A 17,606-nucleotide genomic window follows, 5' to 3' on the forward strand; every position below is an offset into this window, starting at 1 on the left:
AGGCTTTTGGCTCTGTTTTCAATTCTTATAGGGGGCTGATAATGTTATTTGCAGCATGGTGCACAAGGCGTTTTCTTTACTATGTTTTTGGACAACTTAATGCCAGTTACCTGGCTGACTGGATTGCTTTATTGTCCTTCAACTTCCTCGTCATTTGGAACTGGAAAAAACACTGCATATTGGAGTTTGGAATTATCACCCGGGCGGAAAACTGCTTTTTGTGGGCCTGAAGTAAGTGACAGGTATGTTTTATCGCATGTCTTTTTTTTATTTAATATCTTAAACATTGTGAACTATGATTGGTTATGTGAATAGAGGTGGATAGCAGCCATGTAATCTACAAGAATTGAACTGTGTTTTGGCCTGGCTTGATCTTGGAAGCTTTTGATGAGCTATAGCATATAATTTTGTCCAGTTCCATACAGAAAAGCCCCCATTCAGGATTTGTTTATGTTTTTGTGTGAAATATATCGCCCATTTCTACCATAAAGAACAGGAAGATGGACAAGGCTGTGCATCTCCACATGCCTTAGCGAAATACTCAGGTTATTTGATGTCGATCAGAGAGAAATTCTTCTTAGACCGGGAAACAGCCTTACGCTTGGGGGTAGCAGCTCAAAAAGTGCTCCGTAGAGGCATTCACCTCTCCCACTGGTTTTTCTTTTGGTGCGGCGCGGGTAGCTATCGGCAATTTGTATTCATACAGAGTACGAAGTACATCGGAAGTCATAGCTGAGTTAGCAAGATCTAGGTTCCTTTTTTGGATCTGCAATTTGGTAGGCTGCACATTTGCAGGACTTGTTATGATGTAGAGGACAGAATATATAGTTATTGTCAAGCACCTTTGTCTGACTTTGACCTACTATAAATTAGAGGCAATGCGGTGCTCACACAGTCATGTCGTTGACTACCCATATGCGAGGGAGGTAGTCAACTAGCACATAGCCCATAATCGGGGAATGCTGGTCGCATTTCAACTGTCTGCTTTGAGCGCACTGACACGCGAACTATACTGGAGAACTGGACTTAAATAAAAGCCGCCAAAACGAAAAGTCGCCTCATACGGAGTACAGGGTCTCTTTGTTACGGCCTCGTGTTGGTAGGGGTTTTCTCTCTGGTACCTGGCGGTTTGCGCTTGAAGAAAAGATGTCGGAAGGGCCTTCTTGAAAGCGTAATGATAGGTTTTGCATCAAGTGGCTCCGGGCTCGCCGGGTTAAGTGAGGCTGTTGCATGGAGGTTCTCGGGTGTAACATCTCAGGTGTTGACGGCGACGGAAGAGGCTCACGTCTTGTCTGTACTTTGTGCCCATACGACCCCACACTCCAGCCTCAACCAGAAGTACGGAGTGCTTGCATACATTCGGTGCCATGGAATTTGGACCTCGATTGTGGGATGAGATGAGGCAGCCATGAGAAAACGTTGGTGATCGTGGTTACATCGGAGACGCAATATTGGAAGATCTGGCAGCTTAAAAAGAAGGCAGAAGGGAAAGAAAAAAGCAAAGGTGCTCGGAAATAATGAGCAGGTCTGCAATATGTACGGCCGCTATGGTGCACGGATGGGCCGATGCATACCTAAGTTACCCAACTGGCAGTTAACTATGCAACCACTTCGAGGGTCGGCTGTGAAACGAAGGATGAGTGGCCCGGCGTTGTGTCTAACTAGATCCCATGGACGTGTACAGTGGACATCCTGGCCAGACAACGTTTCCGAGAGATGGAATACTGGGTTATTTTCTTTTTCTCAGATCCATCCCCGGCCCACTGAAACAAGCGCGAGCTGACAGAGGTTAATTGCGGATGCACCAATGCATGGGCGCCGCGGCCAGTCAAGCTTTTCCTGCGTCGAAGAGCGGCGAAAGACGGGCTTGTCGAGTAGTTATGTAACTAACTAGTTAACCAGTAAGCTCGGCAGGCTGGGATCAGCTCTGCCAGCTGAAGCTGTGAGGGACGAACGCCATCATGTGGTGCAGGCAGGGTGCTGCCATTGGCGAGGCGGTAGGCCTGGGGGTGCTGCGGGAGCATGCAAAGTCAGGCACCGGGCGCCATCGTCGCATGGATGGTGGCTGATATTTGCCTTTGCAGCCAACCTTCTTTCGAAACGGACCGCCGCCCCAATCTCAGCGCTGGCTCGCAGGGAGGAACCGGCTCCTTGCGCGCTTGGCAGCACCATCCACGACGCCCGCCGGGCTTGTCTCTGCGTCGTCCAGCTGTCGGAGTTTTGGCCGCCCGGCGCCCGTCGCAGGCAAAAGGCAAAAGCATGCGCCGGGAACTCGTATGTACGGAGTATGTAGCAGCGATTTAGAATTTTTCAGCGCACTGGCTCCCACCGCCGCTTGGCCCGGTCATCCTCGTGCCAAACTTGGATGCCCTCGACATGACACCAGGAATTTCGCCTGCAAAGTTAAGCCAAAGGGACTCAGACATCCTCCCAGCGCCTGCGCCTAGTTAGCTCCCGCTTAGCTCGCCCCTCTTTGCGCATTTTTGCCTTCTTTTTATCTTCGTTGTCCGCTTCATCTCCCCCTCGATTCATTTCCCTCCCCAAGTACTCTGCAGTACCTCCGCCTCTGCTTTCTGCTTTTGCTTGTTGACCGCCATGACTTCTCTATCGTATCTTTAACATCTGCTGCTGTCCGCCCTGCAACGCCGGACTCCGAGGCCCTGTTGTCTCAGCATCTGTGTCTGTGTTGGCCCCGAGCGCTGTGATCGCGTGTTGCTTGCGCGAAAAAAAGACGTCGCAAAGATGTGGTCTCCATCGTTTCATATGCCCCATCTGAACTTCATTCGCATACATTGTGAGTTGTTTCATGGTCCCTGTATCAGCGCGTCTATCGCACTAGGAACAAGGCCTGATTGGTATTGCAAAAGCCAGATGCCTACATACTCCTGCTCAGTGTCGTGGGCACCATTATCTTGTATCCAGTGAAGAACATGAGTGGGATCGATGCTTTCTTCCAGGCTGTCAGCGGTTCCACTGTCACTGGCCTCAACACGTATGTTAAACATTCACCGCGTAGCTGATAGGTCTTCTGTGTGGCTCAGGTCTGACATCCGCAGTGTTGATCTCAAAGAGATGAAGCTCTACCAGCAAATTGCCGTCTGGTTTATCCCCATGCTTGGGAATATGTGCTTTGTCAATGTTGTTGTGGTCTATGTGCGGCTGTATTGGTTTGAAAAGAAGTTCAAGGATATAGGTACTTCTTTCTCTCACCCTGCCCCTCCATTCCCCCCCTCCCCCCAACACAGAAAGCAGAGAAAATCAACAACAACGGCTTTTCATATTAAATATCTAATTCTTCTACCTTACAGTTCGTTTCTCGAGGCTGCCCTCGTCTGAGCGCTCACGCGCCCATTTGCTCTCCGTGGAAAGCTCCAAAGCCGTCAAAAGCGACGACACGACAACTTCGCACAATATCAGAGTCTTGCGCCCTGACCCGATCGATGAGGATGTCAATTGGAGTGCTCTACGTCAAAGGTCTGCTGCTGAGAGAACAAGCGCCTCCGTACCAGACCCCCCAGCCCCCGCCCTAGAGCAGACAACGTCAGTCGACAATACGGCAGAGAGAGGTGCTCCTCAGCACATCACATTTTCTTCAGACACATTCGATAAGCCGAATCGTGGAAAGGCACTTAGAATTCCCGGCCCAAGGGAGTTTGAGAGAGGTCGGTATTGCCACACATCCACAGGTAAACATTTCGGACTGACTGTGGAGCAGGCCAACGGGTTCAAGAAGTGGATGAGGATGAGGATGAAGGTAAGACCAGAAATCTGGAAATTCATCTTGAGTGCAACTTCACTCTAATATTGATTGATAGCGGATATGTCGAAAAGTGTCGACGACGCAGGCGCTGCCGGCCCATCCGATACATTCCGCAAACTTCCAACGATGGAGAGCTTCCTCTCCCGCGCGGCATCTATTGAGCATGCTGCATCATCCGCCTTCATCATTGGAGGCACGTCTAAATCTCGGTCGCGATCGAGATCTAGAGGCGCCCTTAGCAGAACCTCTTCCAAAGCGACGAACGCACAACAACTACCTTATCTCTCGTATGCTCCAACGATTGGAAGAAACTCCAAGTTTTTGGGATTAACCGAAGAGCAAAAGGAGGAGCTTGGTGGCATTGAATATCGAAGCTTAAGGCTACTCCTTAAGATCGCCGGCGGTGAGTTACGCTTTCTCTCTCTTATCTGGACTGCTTTGCTGATTATCATAGGCTACTATGTGATCTGGCACATTATTGGAGCCATAGGCCTAGTTGCATGGATATGGAACTCTCCACAAAAATACCGAGATTATGTTCGTGGTGATTGTGCAACCAATCTCACTTGGTGGTAAGAAAGTCCACTTATCTGCAGGGAGTAACACACGTCTGATCAATATCTCAAGGGGCTTCTATTCGTCTATGACAACGTTTAATAATCTTGGTTATACTCTCACGCCAGATTCTATGGTCCGCTTTCGGGACTCAACTTTCCCAATGCTGTGGATGACGTTTCTAATATATATTGGAAACACTGCCTATCCATGCATGCTGCGCCTAACTATCTGGATAGCTTTCAAGCTGGCCCCCGAAGGTTCCGCCATTAAAGAACCGTTGAACTTTCTACTAGATCACCCTAGACGGTGTTACACTATGCTCTTCCCAAGCAAGGTAACTTGGGTTCTTTTTGCTAGTTTGGTGGTGATAAATGGCTTTGATGTCATCCTTTTTCTCATCCTGGATCTTAATTATCCCGAAGTGACGGCTATCAGTTCTGGTTGGCATCGGTTCTGCGCTGCACTGTTCCAGACTGCATCTGCGCGTACCACTGGGACATCCACCTTTGCTATTTCAAAAATCCATCCTGCTGCTCAATTTAGTTTGATGGGTAAGTCGCGAAAAGTATCCTTTGCCAGGATAATGAATGAGCTCTAACTAGCCTAGTGATGATGTATATTTCCGTATTTCCAATTGCTCTCAGTGTAAGAGGGTGAGTTTTGAACCACGAATCTCGGAAATTATCCGCAAACTCCCACTGACTACAAATTATTTAGAACCAATACATACGAGGAATCATCCTTAGGCGTCTTTGATGAGTCGGAAGAACTTCTAGAAGTCAAACGTACATCGTATCTTGGAGTTCACATTAAAATGCAGCTGGCCTTTGATTTGTGGTATGTTTTCTTGGGCGTATTTGTGCTTGCTATTACCGAAGGTAGTCGTATTGCCGACCGCAGTGATCCGGTAAGAGAATCCTAACGACTCATTTGAATCGTTTTTGATGGTTTGCCGCATCCACACTAACATTGCACCTAGGACTTCAACATGTTTTCGGTCTTCTTTGAAGTCATCTCCGCTTAGTACGTGATCCTTTCTTCTATACAAGCGCCTTGCAATAAACTGATGGATAGCAAATAGCGGTAATGTTGGCCTCAGCATCAGCCACCCGACCATAAACACCGCATTGACCGGTAAATTCGGCATCCTGGGCAAATTAGTGATTTGTGCTATGATGATTCGAGGCAAACATCGTGGTTTACCATACGAAGTTGATCGCGCCGTACGTTTTTCGAATTCTCTGTTTTCGGTCCCTTTCATGCTGACATATTCTAGATCATTTTACCCGGCGAGAAACGTCTACGTGAAGAGGATGCTAGGCTTGAGATTGGCCACGGGCTTAGCCGGCGTCATACTCAATAAAATTCGCATTCCGTGATACATCCTCATCACACTTACTGCCACTCTCTGCATTTTAACGTCACTTAATATTCTTTCTTTAAGTGAGTTATATTTTGATTCACACAAAAGTCACTGAAATTTTAGATCTCTTGAGCGTTCTATAATGGTAATAGCTGCTATTTACTTGGGCGTTTTTGGAGTTGAAGAAGCGCTGTTGTTACTATGTGCATGGAGTGCTGCTTATTTTCACAATCGATTAGCCACTAGAGACCAGAATCGCCATATAAGTTCTTTGCCCGCCCTAATGTTGAAGTGCCTTCGGTTCATAATACTTCATCTATTACATATACACACATGAATGATATCTATTCTCGGCTTATATATTTTTCACTCAATCTAGCAGTATTTCAGATTGGAGGTGTTGCTTGCTTGACTTCATACAGACTTGCTTTGTGTACTATTATTTGGCTCACGGCTCAGTGAGAAGAAGATTATAATGTACTTTAATGGTCTGGTTCCAAGTTCCAACCATAAGACATGTTCTATTGGCAACCAAACACCACCAACATGGAATACAAGAATTTATCAATAACTTATAAACCGACAGCCGCTCGCTTAGACATGAAGATACCATATGACCCAGAGAAAAACAAAGATGCCTTATTTCAAAAAACAAAAAAAGGGGGTAAAACAGTGGATGTCGGCGGACAGTTTCCACCAAACCATATTGTAATGCAAAATGTCCTATTCTGAGGAGAAGGAGGATGGCAGTGCGAAGAAACATAACCCAAGGAAAGAAACGCCATGTTCATGCATTCTTCGTCTTCTCATTGTACGCTGAAAAAACTATGAAACGAAGCCCTGGAATCAGAAATATGCCTTTTCGAGTATTTCTTTTTTCTTTTTTTGGAAGGAATCGAAATCAACGCGCAATTGCCCCGTTTAAAACCTGGATTTACCAATCCTTTCTTATCACATTCCGATGAAAGTGTCTATAGGTCGATTTCCAATATAACGCCAGTGTCCTTGATGCTTCTAGGAGACTTCAGAGTCGAAGAGTAAATCAAGGGCGGGCCCGTTTCAAGGTGATCCAGCTAACCCAATATCGGAATCGCTGCCCATCATTGAGTTATCCTCCCATGCATCTGGAGGAAAGTTAGATTCTGACTGACGAAAATGAAGTTTGTATTTATCACTAAATAAAGTGATTCCTAAAAAAAAACCTGAGACATACCGGATACAAAATCTTCTGGGATTTCAACGCTCATCTGCTCAACCACGCTCAATATAGCTGATGTAAACCCTTCCGTTAGTATATGCTGACAATGCAAAGGTGTAGTTAAAGAGCTCTTACCTGTGCCCTGTTGCAAAAATTCCAAATCTTCATTACTGTCGTTCTCATTAAAGTATGTATCCATACAATGGTTGAGGACATGATTGATAGCTTCGACAAGTCGAGAATCAATATTTTGCTGCGGTGAGGGCCTTTCAACACATAAGATGCGTAATTTTTCTGCGCAGGCCTGGGCAAGATCTCTCCCAATATTTCGGTAGTATTGACGATGTGAATCTGGGAGTTCCTCAACCTCTTTTGAGAATAAAAGCCGCTGCAGAAGTTCAAAGGTGTTATTACGTGTGCACCGATCTTCGTACATGAGCAACGCAGGGGCCCATTCTGAAGTTCGATCAAGAACAACACCGCAGAACCAGCCTTCTTCATGGCCGATCTTCTCGTTTTGCAAAGATAAGAGTGCTTGCAAAAACGCAAGGTATTCTCGGCCCGCATCGTCAAGAGTCTCAATACCTTTGATTGCAAAGTCAATAAGCCCTAGGATGCTATCTGCGTCGGGTGCATATTCACAAAATATCATAGCGGCTTCAAGAAAAGGCACTGTAAAGCTTGAGGGTTCAGCGTTTAGCCCTTCCTCAATTGCCCGGCAAATATTTTCCAATAACCTCTGCGAAGGCGGCAGTTCGACTAGTAGCTTGATGAGCTGTCGAATCACAGGAGGATTAGATTGTTGTTCAATGATTTTTTGAAGGACAACTAATTCCTTATGCCGTCCGATGGGAAGGATCAAATCCGCTTCGTCGATTGTCATTGAAAATTTCCCTTCTCGACAAATCCGTGATTGCTGCTCAGACGTGGGCGATAGCCTCCAATTGAGGCAGCTAACCAATAAATAAAGCAATTCCAAAAGTTTGACCTGTGAAAACTTTCGGCCTTTTTCCACCAGCCGATGGTAGTTGACGTACAAGCACTTGAGATCTTTGGAATCTTCTTTGTCCAGCCAAATTATCTCCAAGCACTTCAATAAGAATCCATGTTCCAGAACCGATTCAACCTCCAGCTCACCAAATTTGGCAATACTGATAACGAGCTGAAAGTATTCATCCCAGGCTCGAGAGTAGAGGTGGATCGTACCCCAAAGTTGGTGAAGGTTTGTCAAAACATTCTCAAGCACAACTGTATATTGTTGCGTATAGCGTGCTGCTCTAATAGGCTCAAGACTTGCATCGGCTAACCGATCCTTCAGACGCGCAAGGGAAGTTATAATCAAGGTAGAGAACCCAGAGCGTACAATTGGATTCGGACACTTCAAAAGGAGATTTCGCAAGGCAGGGCGCCGATTAGCCGTCCATTCGAGAACTAAGAACGCCACATGAGGGTTTTCTTCGTGTGCCAGATCTAATTCGCAAAAAAGGGGTTCTAGCATAGGAGCATCCTTGGTTCTCGACACAAGTTGGTCAATAGTATCTAGAGCAGTGTATACCATAGCTTTTTGGATAGTTTTCAGGGGTCGCGTAGACAAAGTTAATTTTCTCGATATTTGAACGAGTCCCAGGATAAAGCGAAAATAAAACGGATCCAAAAGACAGTATATTCGAAGAAACAGTTCGTTTTCCATGGCAATGAAATTTCCAATCTCCAAAGGAAGAGGTATAGAAACCGGTGCATCGGCCAAGGCTGGTTGGTATTCAAGTAGCCCGGTCTCGATCCTGGTTACACGTTGATAGAAAAGCATATAAGCATTCCACACTTTGCCAAAACGAACTTGGCCGACATTAGGGCCGTGATATGTATCATTCATGCCTCCAAAGCACTGATCTGGGATCTTTGACGGGTCGAATCTGCTAACATCCGCGTCATTGAATTCCACCCAGGAAGAAAATTTGTTGGGAGAAGGACGTTCTTTTATGTAGGAGTAGTAATGGCCTGACTCTGCAGTGCCACTGTGAACTAAGACGCCCACTAATTCAAATACATCTGCTTTCACAGGAGTGCTGTTGTCACTGAGAGACTCGACTTTGAATGGGGCCATATCGATACGCTCTGGAAAATGAAACTCATCGTTGATCTTGCTTCTCATCATAGAGATAACGTCAAAATCAAACCTTTTAAGGTGAAAAATCAGGTTATCAGGGATATCTTTCAAACAAGCTCTGATTCATGTTAGCTTTACCAAGGAATTGGGACGAGAAAAACAAACCGTTTAACTGCATCAACATGCCTGTTACAAGAAGTACATGAATACTTATTGTCTGGTTGCAAAGTAAGTAAAATAACAGAGCAGTTATGAGGTTTTTGCAGATAAACTTACCTCCTTGCATCATTTCCCCCTCCACATAAGCTCTCAAGCTATCTTCTAGCCCACTCTTACCCTTGATATCACACTGGATTGCCGAAAAAGGCTCTAGTCGCTCTGAAATATGTTCACATTCTTTAGATTTGATTTGTTGAACAAGTTGACCACCATAGAACGAGCGGAACGTTTGCTTGTCTTCTGGTGATTGTATCTGGCTTTCCCATCGGTCAAAGATAAGATTATAGAACTCATCGACATCCATCTGAACATTTATGTCGATCGCCTCATTTTCGAAGGTTCGGATAGCGGCTACTGTAGCATACGGATCCACACTTTTTTGCCACGTGTTTTGCATATAGGAAAATAGTCTCTTAGTTTCAACGAGGAGTCTTTGGCTTGAGGTGGGGCCGGTGACTGGGACTTGTAGCATAAACTTGCGAAAATCAACATTCATAAAAAGTTGAGTAAACAGAGAGTTGAAGTAACAAGTGTTAGACAAATTCTTGAGGCCGGCATATCCTTCAGGAGATCGAATAGTTTTATAGCGATCAAAGATCCAGTTGGGTTCGTGGGTATAATCTATGTCGAGATAAGCATCATAAAATTGCTGAAGTGGAAATAAGACTAACCTGGCGGGATGACATCCTCCACCATCTTGAGCATTTGCCCACAGCTATCTACATCATCGCACAGTAGAAGGAGAACGCTGTATATTTCTTGGCGAGTTCCGGTATGCATAACAGGTATAACTGGGTTAATGGGTGTTCCATCAACGTTTTCAGACAAATTTGGAAACAGATATGTGTTAAAGAGCTGCTCCATAAGGCTTTTTGGTACCATTAGCTGGATGATATTTTCAGAATTCTTATGGCGGGCGGTATTACCTTGTGTTGCCAACAGTCTTGGACGGTGAAAATTCCAAGCACTTTTTAAGGAGGCGAGCAATTCCCAAAACAATACAATCGACAACTTCACGACCCACAAACTAATCACTGTCAATAGGGCTTGTGTCTCGTTCGGAAAACAGACAACTCACTTCATGACTTTGATGACAGAGGAGAACTTCACCCCATTGTCTTAAATAGTCTTCAAAAGGTAGAGTTCCCGGTGGTAAGGTTCCAATGGTTTGGAAAACAACTAGTGAGACTTCGAAAAACTGCTGAGAGCTCTGGGGAAATTCAGTGATACGAGGAATCAGTGAATTCAAGCAGTTCCATAATGTCCTGATCACCTCGGTTCCAGTGGTTGTTTCTAGTTTATGTGAGATTCTGGAATCCTTTGGATATACTTTCAGCGCTTGCTTTTGTGATGTTGACATTCCACATAGGGTGAAAATTATTCCAGCAATGCTTTGCCGAAGAGTCAACCTTGGGTCTTGTAATAGGAGGGATAGAATAATGTCCTCCATTCTCGCACTGTCCCTAAACGCATCCCAAACTCTTCGATCATGCATGGATGCTTCTAGGAGCACCGCAACAGAATTCGATATTAATTGTGGGACAGTGGAATTAGCACAGGGTGAAGTAAGATCCCCAGGTAGTGCAAACTTTGTAATACAATCAACTAGACCAGACGGGTCACTGAAGAAAGGTATTGAGCTATCTGCAGTTGATTTGACTAAAGAAATATGATTCAGCACCTTGTCAGGATCAGAGGGAACTGGTAAAAAGTACCTGCTAGTGCTGCTAATAAACATTCGACAAAATTACAAGCCAATGTCAGTTTTAAGTGACCGTTGTCCAAAGCGTCGCGCATTTCAGAACGAAGAAGAAAGGTAACCAGATTGCAGATACTACGATTTATAAAATCTTGATCGGGATTGGCCTTACTCAAAGAATATTTATTAATTCACCTTTCAAAATAAAGAGTAGTGGGGAGCTAACTTACCTCCAGCGCTTCTTCTCTAATGCATACAAGGAGAGAGTTGATTAGATATAGGAGTTTGTAGGGCGTTTTGAGAGGGAACATATCAGCTTCGGAAACGTCCGAGGATCGGACAGTTTCTCGAGCTCGCTGCTGCGGGGGGAAAATAATTAAAAAGTCGAAAATCTAGTGCTACAGTCAGTTGCCTCCTAGTATACATTGGAAGTATATTGACATACGTCTTTTGATAGCCTTTCGTCCAAGCTGAGAAGATCATAAAGGTCGTTGAAATGTTTTAACACTTCGGAATCAACAAGCGTTAAGGACTGTCTCCTACCACCAAAGGATATGTCCAAAGAATCGGCACTCTTCCGAATAATAAGTAATCCTGAGGCTGGCACTCTTAATTCCCGTAGAGTTCGGTTGCCATTGCTAGCCAGATCAAGAAACCTTCCGCCAGTAATTATGGTAAACTTGGAGAAGCCAGTTAGGCGAGAAAGCTTTTGCGAAAGCTCGACCAGAGTTGTAAGGTCGCCGGTCTGTACTGTGCGAATTTGGGTTTGAGAGCTTCCGCTAAAGGCTTGGTAAGGGATATCAATCATATTTCCCTTGATTTCCTCACTTCTCAAGGGAAGAATAGGTGGGCTACCATGGGGTGGAGTGTATTGTGGCCTTGTTCGCAGCCCATGTAGGAGTTGCCTTAAAAATAGTAGCGAACGACTGAACTTTAGCTCGTCTGCCAGTGCTTTGCTGGTTGTCTCGTCCACCCTCTGAGAAGTAGGAACCTGATCTCTGTTGGCAGCTGCCTTAAGTTGATCAATACAGCAATCAACTAAGGAGACATGAGTAGCCTCTGCTGCTGACTTTGGTGCTCTCTGTATGAGTGGATGGTCAAGATATACCTCTATTGCAAAATTAATAGCTTGTATTCCAATCTGTGCAGATGGAACAGTGAGGATTATATGCCAAATCCTATCCATCCCAGGAACTCTTATAATCTCACCTTCCTTGATGAGCTTTGGGTCAGTAAAGCGGATGTCATAGCTGACAGTTTGTTCTGCAAATGAAAGAATATCTGCAGTGAAATTTTCTGGCAATATAAGAGGGAGATACTCATTCATGCATTGCTCAAGAAAAGGATTTGGTTTTTCACATTTCGATACACAGCTAGACATATTATCCCACACAAAACTCTGATTTTGATCACCGATAGCTTTGGAGGACAGAAGACTCTCCCACAACTTATCAGCTAACTCTGCTGTAATTGTTTCTGGGATCCGCTCTATTATTTGTAGGAGGAGCTGGATTCGTGGAGTTAGATTGTGGGGAGAAGCTGGTGTTTTGGAATGAAGTGTATGTGCAAGTTCGGCCACAACTGAATGGGTGAAGTTGAATTCTAAAGCCAGCTGGTGAATGTCCTTGGTATCAAAAGAGGGTATCAAGGCAACGAGTGCATTTATGCTCCCAACAGCAAGCTCATTCATCTCTGAAATATCATTCATGCAAAGGGAAAACAGTTCCATCTTATCAGAATTGCTAATTCCATGGTCTATTAGCAGGTGGAGATGGCGGCTAGCAAATCTTTGAAGTTGTGACTTCAGTTCTGATGACGCTTGAACAGAAGTGATTTCTTGAATCAAATGAACACAGAGTCTTAGAGGTACAATACTCATAGACGTTTCATTCTGACCTCTATTCCCATATCTTGCCCTAAAGCTACTCAGCAGCTGTTCACAAAATTCCATCATCTGAGTATCAAACTGAGTCAAAGGTAATTTGATAAGTTTTTCGAAAATGTAAAGGTATGCTGATTTCTGAGTATGCATAGTGAATGTATGGGTTAACATTGACAATACTTCTGAAATGGTATGAGGGTCATGACTCTCTGTCACTGTTTTCCAGATGATGTCGGTATCCTGATTTGTGTATGTATTGGTAACAACAAGGAACCCAACTATATTCCCACTCCGAGCAATTAATTGAGGATGTGAGTCAACACCAACCAGATATTCAACAATTTTATTGCTCCTGAGGAATCTGAGCAGGAACTTTGTAATTGGGTAGTCAATGCTTGAAGGATTGCCACTCATGCTAGTTTTCCATAAAGTTACAAGCTCTTGTTGCATTGTGTCCACTCCAACTACACGTAATTCCATTCGGCCATCAGTGATATATCGCTTTAAAATTTTGAACTTCCAGCCAAACCGAATAATTTGTGAGTAATCTTGAGGAGGTGTGGCGTTTGGATATTCAATTTGCAAATCTTGAGCAATCTGAATCCCCAGCTGAGGATCAAAGGCACAGATATTTGCATAGATAGAGCTAATTGAGCAAAGTACCATGTCACTGATGTCGCCTGATATCCATGCAGCCTTCTTGGCAATAAGAGACTGGTATTTGAGGTCAATGGTGCGGATAAAGTTATAGATTTGATCTATTGTGTTGACAAATGCCATCGGTCCAATCTGAATTTCACTGTTCGGCCGAGTTTTTCTCATTTCATAACCAGATTCAACTAGATTATGAATAACTAATAGAGCGTGCGCGAAATGGAGTGCTAAAGTCGGCCACTGGGATAATGCTTCCAGTATCAATGTTGCGAACTCCGAAACATATTCGAAAATATTCGTTTGGCAAATAGAATCTAGGATGCGAGCCAGGAGACAGGTGATATCCGGGCCGTATTCCTTCTCCATGGACTTGAAAAAGGGGGTGCGTTCGAGTTGAAGAATCCAACTCAAAGTATTCCAATACGTCTTCGAAACAAGGTCTAATGTACAATTGGAATCATTCTTGTAGCTTCGTAATATGGTGATATCCAATTGTATGAAGTGCAGTGCGATTTTTGCAAAAGAGACACAGAAACTTTGCATGCACTGCCATGGGTTGTCCCCATTGTCTGGAAGTAACTCTACCCTATTATTGGATCAGTATAAAAGATAACTGTTGAGAGTAGTCGGGCCTTACTCGCGTCGAATGAGAGCTTCGATGACCATGGGGATCTCTTCCCAAAAGTCGCGGTCCTCAAGAAACATCTCATATGTCATTTTCTCGGAGTTAATCACACACTGGTCGAGCCACTGTTTAAGCACACTAAATATGGGGGCATCATGTAAATGTCCTATCAGTTAGAAAACACTGTTAGTGGGAAGTCGTTTACATGGGTGAGGATATGAGCTGGAAGAACTCACCTCGTTCAAGCATACTACGAATATCATTTATTGTTTCACGCATGTATAGTTGTCCTTGAATACGAGGGAAGGGTTCGATTGGAATAAACTGTTGCCCAGGCTGGATGACCTGGCCGGGAATAGAGGGCGCTTGCAACGCTTCTTCCAGTGTTTTCCAATTCGACTTGCTTGGATCTTGATCCATATCTTCCACCTCTGCAACTTCAATCTGAACACTTTGTGTGGGCGAGGGAGACGAGACAGCAAGTGCATCTGTGGTGTTTCCGGCGATCAACCTAGGAGAGGAACGGCTCTGAGCTCGTGGGGAAGTATTCGATCTAGCATATGAACCATCGGTAGCTTGAGGTTTGATGCCCTGGTGATTACCGGAAGCTAGTGTGTGAGTATTGGGCATAGTGGGTGACTTCACATTAATGGTTACCCTACTAGAGGGTCGTTGGGGGGCTTGAGGTTCGGGCGACGCGGTACACGAGCCGGCAATTGTATTCGAGCCTATAGAATGAGTCTGATCATCGTCCTCATTGGCAGCATCACGAGGGAGCATCGTGATGGGGTCAACAATTCCGGTCCCACTATCAAGGCGCGGTCGTTTTCGCGTAGAGCGAGGTCCTGTATCTTCCATAGAATCGTTCGGGAGCAGCGGCGACTCAACTTCTCCGGCTTCTCTGACAGCAGCAGAGCTAAGTGTATCTAGAGGTGAACCTGCCATGGCATTTTCTGATTAGAGCATTTAAAAAATGAAAGATGCCGAGGGTAAGGAGGCTCTGGCCTGGGGCTGCGACGGTTGCGCCCGTTGGCGGAACCGTTGGACCAGAAAATCAGGAAAGGGCGATTGCGGAAGCTATTGTGTCATCTAGGCATAGTTTCAGAAATTTAATTGTTCCTTTCCAAAACCAAGAGCAGTGGGAGTGTGGGCGGAAGGGATTTGAGAGTAATAGTAACGCCGTTGGGAAATCACTGGGTTTCTGGGCATCGCCAAATGTGCAGCAAGGGTGAAATCCGTTATGGAGCTTGGGGACGACGACTCAACAAGGAATCCGCCAAGGGCAAGCAAAAAAAATGGCAAAATTAGCAGGTAGAGGGGAGAGTGCTGGTTGCGGGACGCAAGATGGAGGGCAAGTGATGATGTGATGGATAGTGTGGAGGTTTGCTGCCCGGCAAGCAGGCTGCTATCTGTTTTATCTGGCGCAGGCTCCTCATTGGCCAAACCTTGCAAGCTACCCAGTGTGCCGCACTGTGATTGGCTCTGCCTGAGTCCTTCCCGTTGACAGCGCGGATTAGTCAGCACAGCACTCGCCGGTGACATAAACTACCTGGTAGTTAACGACAGCTAGCTAACTTAGGTAAATATATATACGGAGTTTTGCTTCACCCACCATCATCTCAATCTAATGCAGGACGGACTTCAAAACATGAAGTAGCATCAGGCCTTCTCTATCTACATACATACATACACGCCTACATGTAGTTATGCATCCAACCATAAAACTTGCACTGCTAACCTGCGGTTGAAGCTAGTTGACAGAATTTTGCTTCTCATTTGAGGCAGGCTGGTAGAATTTGTGAAATCCTGCTAGCACCTTCCACCACAAACAAGAAATCTGGATTCCATACCGCATAGGCCTATATAACAACCTTTAGAGACAAATCTGTTCTCTTTATTGTAACTTTGCAACTTGTCCTAATTTAAGTTTAGAAAATCCCAGTTAATAAAAGTTAACTAACGAACGGGTTTTTGGGGACCAAGAGGCCCAGACCAGATGTCTGATCATTGATGACATCGACAATCCTTTTTTTTCTTAAGCGCGCCAGTACGGAGTACTTACGAAGTACCCATGCAAGAGGCCATCGTGCTAGACCTTTTGAGTACAGGCAGTCCTAATCAGTTCGGACAACATGAACGTGTCAATTTAACTAATCAAGGTACCAATGTGTCTATTGCAGAACGGCGGAATGCGAAGGCCCCATCGCATGGGAAACGCTCGACGGCGCGCAGACGTCGACGACTATTGATCCATAACGTTCGTGCCATATCATCAGCTTCACTTCCTGATGTAACACAGCATCTTACGATTGGCTTCAACTCGACAGTTAGGGCTCTCGAGCAATTATGTATGTACCCCCTCCAGGACATGGGCAAAAGGCTTCAAAGTCACGATACTATGACTTCAATTCAGAAGAAGAATGCCACGCCGCTGGCGGCGATATTTGTGTGCCGCTCAACCCTGCCAGCAGCGCTTGATGCTCCCCTTCCTCTTCTTGTAAAGTCTGCGTCTCGAAAGCTCCCAGACGGAGAAAAAATCAGATTGGTGTACCTGGGGGAAAACGCCGAGATACGAATATCGAAGGCTTTGGGTGTTCCTCGAGCAGGCGTAATTGGCGTCGCTACCTGTGCCTCAGCTACAGTGCTAATTGACTATATTCGTGTGATTGTGCCGCCATTGAACGACGTTATTGTCATATGATATAACTACTGGCGAAGTTGACCCTGACCACCGGACAAGCAGAACTATGCGTGCATACATACATAAAAACACTGCACCTCGAATTGAGCCTACAACTTCCTGACAAAGGAGCTAATGTGGCTACCAAGCTCGATTTCTTTATTCCTCTGCAGCTGCAGTATCTATGCGGCGTATGACCTTTGCAGGATTTCCAGCAGCAACATGAAACGGCGGTATGTCCTATTGTCACTCGTCAAATCAATATTCAACCAGGGCAGAGGTTTGCATTATCCATTACCTTCGTGACAACACTGCCAGCCCCAATTGTGGCTCCTTTTCCGATCGTTACTCCTGGTAATATGACAACATTTCCGCCGATCCAACAATCCTCGCCAATATGTATTTCCTTCCCAAGTTCAGGGCCTTTAGTACCATTTCTTAGGCGTGGGTCCAGCGGATGGGTTCCGCTGTAGAGGTTGACATTGGGGCCTAGCAAGGTTCTATCACCGATTGTCACCTCGCAAGTATCCAGAATTACACAGCCAAAATTAATAAAAACTCCTTGACCGATTTTCAGGTTGTACCCGTAGTCCATTCGAATAGGCGATTCAACCCAAGGGTCATCCTCGAAGAGCCGGCTATCCATTACAGGATCATCATGCAGAAGCGGCATAGGCCGTTCATCTTTTATAATGCTGATACTGTTAGCTATATTGCCCGCGAGGGTTTCCCAGGCAAGAAGTGGCATACTAATGCCCCGCATGTTGGAATAGACAATTGCGGTCGCGATGCTGGGCCCTTTAGTATCAAACATACTGCCGGATTTCACTCACTTTCTCCACAGTCCCACTTGCTGTCGCC

General features: G+C 45.2%; 3 protein-coding genes across 3 annotated transcripts; 1 reads left to right on the forward strand and 2 right to left on the reverse strand.

The window, feature by feature from the left end:
- Positions 1-2,930: 2,930 nt before the first annotated feature.
- On the forward strand, positions 2,931-5,681 carry LOZ57_001810 (uncharacterized protein; the record flags this gene model as incomplete). The annotated part of the gene is made up of 12 exons (XM_049250892.1): positions 2,931-2,992; positions 3,057-3,193; positions 3,309-3,662; positions 3,716-3,754; positions 3,816-4,163; positions 4,215-4,332; positions 4,388-4,869; positions 4,926-4,971; positions 5,036-5,225; positions 5,298-5,341; positions 5,400-5,541; positions 5,595-5,681. The coding sequence occupies 12 exons, from the start codon at positions 2,931-2,933 to the stop codon at positions 5,679-5,681; spliced, it is 2,049 nt and encodes a 682-aa protein (XP_049110476.1).
- Positions 5,682-6,652: 971 nt separating this feature from the next.
- LOZ57_001811 (uncharacterized protein) lies at positions 6,653-15,010 on the reverse strand (the record flags this gene model as incomplete). The annotated part of the gene is made up of 14 exons (XM_049250893.1): positions 6,653-6,695; positions 6,760-6,805; positions 6,895-6,951; positions 7,015-9,104; positions 9,152-9,203; positions 9,263-9,826; positions 9,877-10,073; positions 10,132-10,232; positions 10,284-10,864; positions 10,921-11,071; positions 11,135-11,296; positions 11,350-14,026; positions 14,078-14,231; positions 14,302-15,010. The coding sequence occupies 14 exons, from the start codon at positions 15,008-15,010 to the stop codon at positions 6,653-6,655; spliced, it is 7,584 nt and encodes a 2,527-aa protein (XP_049110477.1).
- A 1,894-nt stretch (positions 15,011-16,904) lies between these two features.
- On the reverse strand, positions 16,905-17,508 carry LOZ57_001812 (uncharacterized protein; the record flags this gene model as incomplete). Its single annotated transcript, XM_049250894.1, has 2 exons — positions 16,905-16,985; positions 17,044-17,508. 2 exons carry the CDS (start codon positions 17,506-17,508, stop codon positions 16,905-16,907), a joined length of 546 nt encoding a protein of 181 aa, XP_049110478.1.
- Positions 17,509-17,606: the final 98 nt, after the last annotated feature.

This window comes from Ophidiomyces ophidiicola (assembly GCF_022830035.1).
Source record: "Ophidiomyces ophidiicola strain CBS 122913 chromosome Unknown scaffold_4, whole genome shotgun sequence".
In the NCBI taxonomy this organism is placed as follows: Eukaryota; Fungi; Ascomycota; class Eurotiomycetes; order Onygenales; family Onygenaceae; genus Ophidiomyces; species Ophidiomyces ophidiicola.